The 7,046-nt window shown below is 37.7% G+C and overlaps 1 protein-coding gene across 7 annotated transcripts in view; it reads right to left on the bottom strand.

Moving 5' to 3' along the window:
• Positions 1 to 726: 726 nt before the first annotated feature.
• kmt5b (lysine methyltransferase 5B) overlaps positions 727 to 7,046 on the bottom strand; it is a 64,758-nt gene continuing 58,438 nt past the window's right edge. For all 7 annotated transcript variants that reach the window (XM_073049593.1, XM_073049594.1, XM_073049591.1 and 4 more), the window contains one exon: positions 727 to 2,608. In XM_073049593.1, coding sequence (XP_072905694.1) covers positions 996 to 2,608 — 1,613 coding nt within the window. In that variant the 3' untranslated portion in view covers positions 727 to 995. The remainder of the gene's footprint in view (positions 2,609 to 7,046) is intronic.

The raw sequence follows: 7,046 nt of genomic DNA, 5'->3' as shown, positions 1-7,046 counted from the left end.
CAGACATCCACCAATATGTTGAAAAGTGCCAAGAAATGCAGGTGAAGAAATACTGGACGAACATCGTTACCATTACAGAATACACATACAATTCTTGTGCATATAAAAATTCAAATTTAAATTCAATTTTTATGAGTTTAATACCAAATCGTTACAAAAAGATGTTGAATTAGTTTTAAAAAAATTAATCACAGGATCAGTTTTCCAGGAAACCTACAAATATTGTTTTGCAACTATATTAACAGTCCAAAGTGAATACAAGGATTCTAAATAATTTACATTTATAGGTGCTATACAAAGTATATTAATACTTAAGGCTGTAAAGAACTATACCCTGCACATATTCTGTATTCCAAGGTCAGCAAATGGCTCACGCTTATTTTATTGAAACAACTCCATTTATTTAAACTTCCAACCAATAGCTGGCTACTAACAAAGGCCACAGACAGTACATCTGGGACAGCATACAGTGTAAAACTGACAAAACCTGGGGAAAACACCTAGCAAACGAGCCTAAAAGCTACAATTCCTTTGCTGGTGATGAGGACAACTAATAGAAATTTGTTGCTTGTTTGTACTTGCTGCCACTACTTTTTGCTTTCTTCACCCTTCATTCGTAAAGCACAGCAGACTCAAGTTTTTATTAAAAAAAACAGAATATCCACCATAATTGTGTTTCAAAATATTGAGGCTCAAAAGGAGAAATAAATGAGAAGAAATCTGATCTTTATGTACAACAGTTCTGCTTTATACCTTAATTCTACCACAGAGTGAGTTCCTCCAAAACTCAGAATTGCACATGGTAAGGCTATTAATAGTACAATAAAAATCTGCAAAAAAAACAAATCAAATGAGTCAATATACTGTACACTTTCTACAATATTTATGTTGATAATGAATACAGAAGTGCCATCAAAATTTTACAGTAAATTCATTCAAATGTGGAATAATTGATTGGAAAGTACTGTACATTATGGTTAGTATGGAACCAAAAGTTATGCATTAAGCCTTAAAGACTGGTCTTCTCTCCTCCTTGATGAGATGTCGATATCTATGGAGTCTTTACCAACAATAAGTCTTAGTCTTTTTGCCTGAGGAAGTGGAATAAAGTCATCTTCAAACTCATCATCATAATCATCCTCCTCAGATGATGAGGAAGACGATGATGATGATGAGGACGACGACAAAGATGAGGAAGTATCATCATCATCGTCGTCCTCTTCATCATCTCTGTGTTGTCTATGATCATAGAACTCCCCATTAGGCCTCAGAAAAACAGCGTTGTCACAACACATGCCACTGTCACAGAGGTCTTCCATGACGGAGTGCGATCGCTTAATTCCTTTATTCTGTTCCTCACGTTTCAGCTGTATCTTAAGTTTTGTAGAATTATTTCCTGAGGCTGTCGTGAACCCATTACTGAGCTTTGCTACATAATTATTACCTTTGTCATTTTCATAGTCTTTGCTCAGTTTGATACTAATTTTGGATTTCTTTCCATCCACTTCTTGGTCATTAGTCTTACTACTACTGCTGTCACGTCGTCTACGGAGAGTCAACTTAGGAATCCCAGTACTGTTTTCAAGTATTAATTGTGCATCATATCTCGTGATTCGTCGTTTCTTTCTGCTTCTTTCTCCTGTTCTTCTTGAATGGTCACTTCTTACTTTATGAGATTGCGAACTTTTTGATTTGTGAGAAACCATGAAGGAATCTGAAGTGTCACCTTTTGATGAACCAACACAGTCTCTGTAAACACCAGATACATTCACCAAAGCAACTTTTTCACCCCCATTGAGATTGTGAATTGGAGGACTTACCAATTCTGGTATTGATTCCCCTTCCACATCATCTTTTACAGAGCAAGATAACATGCGCTCACATTTATCTAACTGTGCATCAATTTTTTCTAGTTTTCCCTGTGACCTTCTCCTGCTCAAACACACCCCACTCTTTTGGCAGTTTGTACCTACATCAGTTTCCTGGATCAATGGGTTTATATGGGTGCCATCACATGCATGTGAGATTGAGTCCACAAGTTCATTCTGTGCAGTGCAATGAATATTTTCATTGTCCACTGTATTTGGTTCAAGATCGAGTGAAGGAACCTCACAGGACTCTCTGAGGGCAAGTCTTGTTCTTTTTGCCCGTCGGGTCATGTAGGCACAAGGGATAGTTCCATTACGCAAGCGAGAAATTTTATGCAGTTCTTTTACAGAATTGATGTTTGTTTCTCCAACAGCATGTCTAGTCAGGCACCTACCCGAACCTTCAATTTTTGCTGGCCCCTCTAAGTCTTTATCCTTCTCAAGCGGCAAATTCTTATAAAGAACTACTTTAGGCTCCTTCAGCACTAAGTTGTCCATTTCAAGACCTCCAAAATTAGTCTTTTGCTCTGATCTTCTAGATTCACTTCTTAATCCAGATTTTAGGGGCAAAGACCGTACCGGCCTTGAGGTTTTCAGTTTCTTTGGTACCTTGGAATTACCCGCAGAACACATTTTTGAAGAGGATGAGGTAGAATTAGAGGCAGCTGATGTTCTGGACAAAGTTTGCCTTGTTCTGCTTTTACTATCCTTTTTTATATTGATTGATTTTCTAGTTGTAGCTGAAAAAGAGAAATAAATACTAATTTTAAAAGCTTATCTTCGAATAAAATCCACATAATATTTGATCAAAAGTATGCTATAGTTTAATGCAAACAATGAACCACTGATTCCTACAGGACTCTATTCAATGTCTTCACCAAACTTGCATTTTATCATTCAAATACTTATTATTTACATTTGCTGCAATTGTAGCCAAACTCGCAACTCTACAGCTATGCAGAAATTAATTTGCAGAATTAAAGGGTCCTCTTAGGCTAGGATAATTTCTCTCCTCCTCCCTCTCCAGCCCCACCCCCAAATCAAGTAGCTCAAGGAAGTTTTCTATCATGCTTATCTGCATTGTTGAATACTTTTATAAGATGTTTGCTTTAACAGTCCGCCACATCAGGCATTTACTCAAACTTTTACTGGCTCCTTTCACAGCTCTAAATCAGAATCAAGGAATTTTGAATAAGATAAGCACACTCTCAAGGTTTTGTATCACAAAACATTTAGAAGATTTTAATAATACACATAGATGTATTTAAAGGGTAAAAACATATGACAATTCCTTATTAGGATTGCAATTTCTTCTCAGAAGAGGGGTAAGAGATGCACTCAGTGACCACTTTACTAGATACACCTGCTTGTTAATGCAAATATCTAAAAAGTCAATCACGAGGCAGCAACTCAATGCATAAAAGCATGCAAACATGGTCAAGAAATTCAGTTGCTGTTCAGACCAAACATCAGAATGGGGAAGAAAGGTGATCTAAGTGACTTTGACCATGGAATCATTGTCAGTGCCAGATGGAGTGGTCCGAGTATCTCAGAAACTGCTGATCTCCTGGGATTTCCACACACAACAGTCTCTAGAGTTTACAGAGAACCGTGTGAATAAGAAAGAAAAAAGGCATTTTTGCCACAGAACTGCTGCTCACTGGATATTTTTCTTTCTTAATCACAAAGAGGATAAAGAATGGCCAGACTGGTTCATGCTTACAGGAAGGCGGAAGTTACTCAAATAACCATGAGTTACAACAGTGCTATGTGGAAGAGTACCTCTGAATGCACAACACATTGAACCTCGAAATGGATTGGCCACAGTCAATGAATATGTACTCAGTGGCCACTTTATTAGGTACAGGAGGTACCTAATAAAGCGGTGCTTAAGAGTATATTACAGCAGAGGTTTAGAATTAGTCCAAATGACACGAACAATCTTTCAGCAGTTCAGACTGCAGCAAGGTTTCTGCTAAAGCTGACAACTTGAAAGAGCTTATGGGTGTCACCTTGTGTCAACTTGGCAGATGCTTGGCTAATCTCACTGGCCTCTGCCACTTCCACAAGTCTGAATTTACAGATTGAGAGGCAGAGGGCCTATTTTGTTGGCCAAAAGTATTCTGGGCTCCAGTGGTAAAGTGGGAACAGCAACATAACCTCCAGTAGTGCACTGGGGTATACCTCCCTCCAAGGAGTCTCATTAGCTTTGGTAACCAGCAAAGCCCTACACCCAGTTTTGACAAGTGTCAAAACTAGCAGTCAATGTTTTTTTTAAAAAAAACACACACTTCACACTAGGAACTTCTAAAAACTACTAAAATGAAGTACTTCTTTAAATATTAAAAATAGCTTAGAAACTTCATAAAAACTCCCAAGAACAAAAATATTAAATCAATTAACAAGGAGTTTAGATCCTTTGTGTTTTATATCTGCATGCCCACAATCCCAATCAAAATCAACAGGATTGCATATCCTGCTTTCATCCAAAATGGTAGGATCAGAGTGGCAATTCCACAGTATAAATGGAGGATTGAGCACCTGTTGATTTGAAGCCCATGAAACCCAGTAACAGTGCAAACTGACACATTCCACATTTCAAAGCTATAAGATGGATCTGATGTCCCAGACTCACTCTCAGTTAAATAGGAAAATGCCACTAGTTCTATTATGATCTGCTCCTTTAAGATTTAAATATTTAAGTGTAATTTAATTTTCAAAACAATCAAGAGAACCTATAGGTCAGAGGCAATGGAAACTATAGAAGTCTTTGTTCTACAGCAATCCCTAGTGACCAACACATGGAATGACATATTCACTCATCACACTTAATGGGAGAAATATGGAATCAGAATAAAATGACACCAACTGAGTACCTGAGTGCTTTAATTGGGATAAGTTTATCACAATGTAAAACGAAGACAAAAAAAAAATGGGTCTGTTCAGTCATCCAACCAAACCAAACCAACCACCCCCCCCCCATACCTGTTCTGTTTCTTCCCACATTCCAAAATCAGATTGAATGTCAGTAACTGGTTATTGTACACTAACCACAGTACAAGGAGTATCCAGGGATTGTTAATGGAAAAGTGAGAGAAAATAGCTTGAGAAATGAGTGATTAATAGTTTATGAGATTTTTTTTGGCTTGATGGAATGAATGGCCTTCTAATTTATAAAGTCATATAAATATGAAAAGGAAAAATAATAAGTGATTACATTGTAAAAAGGACAATACTACAGGACAAAAGCAGATAAAGGGACAAGTAAAGAAACAAAAGATAATCCTGCAGAAGCTACAATTTATTCATTCATTTTTCCAGATCTGGATGAAAAATAAAAATGTGCATTATGAAATGATAAAGGGAGATCTGGGAGCCCTGATGCAATATTTACAAAAGGCCAGGTTGCAGATGCAGTAGGAAACTAAGAAAGCTAATTACAAGGGGAATTGAGTACAAAGTCTGGAGGCACAAAATACTGCATGATGGAATCTGGATTTAAAAAAAAGCTAACTGCTTAAGGAACTCGGCAGGCCAAGCAACATCTCTAGAGACAAAGGGACGGTCAACAGTATGGGTTGGGACCCTGTGTCAGGACTTAAAGAGTGCAGAGGAGAATAGTTAGCATTAGGAGGCTAATAAGAGTTGTAGCTGATAGGTGAAGTGGGTGATGAATGGAAACCGAGATACAATGGACAGCTGAAACCAGATCTGAGAGAGGAGAAAGTGGACAGGAAGGTTGGGCCAAAGGCGAAGAAACTTAGGAAACACAGGTGGGTAAGTTTTTGGCTAATGGGCGGATGGAACCATTTGAGGGAGAGGACATATTTAGGTAATGGGAGGAGAGGGCAGAATGGAAATCATGAACGAAGGAAGATAGAACCTTGGTGGTCTAGTTGGAATAATGAAAGAACTTGGGGGGGGGGGGGGTAACTTGAAACTGGAGACATTCTATGTTCATACCATTTGAGTTGTAGGCAAAAGTTGGTTGGTTACACCACAGTTTAAAAAGATCACTGAGGAGACCACATCTGAAGTGCTGTGTAAAGGATTGCTCTCTTTATTTAAGGATGAACGTTAATGCACTGGAATGCATCAGCAAGAAAAGGTTGCTTTATAGGAAAAGATTGCTTTAAGCATGGTTTGTATCTGCAAATTTGAAAGAGTAATCAGAGATGCAATTGAAACAAAGTCCTGAGGATTTTGAGAGGGTAATATAGAAAGGAGGCTTCCTCCTACAGGGGATTCAAGACTGAAATTTACTGGAGTAATGGATTACTGAAATAAAAGTTGGAAACAAATGAATTAAATATACAGCCCCCGTTTTTCAAACGTTCGCTTTACGATAGCTCGCTGTTACGAAAGTCCTACATTAGTACCTGTTTTCACTAATCAAAGAGGATTTTCGCTTTTATGGAAAAAAGACACCCGCTTTATATGTGTGTTTACCCCGAGAAAGACTACCATGACCGTGAAGCCTTGTGCGGGCAGTTGTGTGCGTATGCGTGCAAGTGCGTAGGCGTGCACGCGCCAATTTTTTTCTCCACATTGAGTTTGGCTCGCTGTCTTCCCAATTTTGATAAATGAAACTACACCATACATATATTTCTAATTTATATAGGCTGTATATTTATCATATCATTTCTGCTTTTACTATATATTCCTGTTATTTTAGGTTTTATGTGTTATTTGGTAGGTTATTTTTTGGGTCTGGGAACGCTCAAAAATTTTTCCCATATAAACTAATGGTAATTGCTTCTTCACTTTATGACATTTCAGCTTACAAACAGTTTCTTAGGAATGCTCTACCTTCGGATAGCGGGGGGAACCTGTAATTGTCTATCTTTAGTGGATCGTCTTTAATCCATTGAAGTTCACACCTGCCAAATATTTGGTCTTCCCATAACATCTAATAATATCTTGAAAGAATCCCAGTGCTTATGGAAAACAATTATTGCCATGTAAAGAAATCCTTCCTCATTGACTATTAGTTGCTTTCTTTGTCCCCAATATTATTTCCTTCACTACGCACCCTAACTTTTGTGCTGCAAGTATAGGTTTGATGTGAAGCAGTTTTAATTTTGTACAACTGTTAACTTCAGTATGCTCAACTGAGAATTCGGACGCAAAATTACTGATAAAGTAGATGTTATTATGCCCCCTTTAAAGATTATTATT

The sequence above is a fragment of the Hemitrygon akajei genome, chromosome 6, assembly GCF_048418815.1.
Source record: "Hemitrygon akajei chromosome 6, sHemAka1.3, whole genome shotgun sequence".
NCBI classification, from domain to species: domain Eukaryota; kingdom Metazoa; phylum Chordata; class Chondrichthyes; order Myliobatiformes; family Dasyatidae; genus Hemitrygon; species Hemitrygon akajei.
Note: the sequence above shows the minus strand (reverse complement) of the source record. Positions and strands in the feature narration are given on the sequence as shown.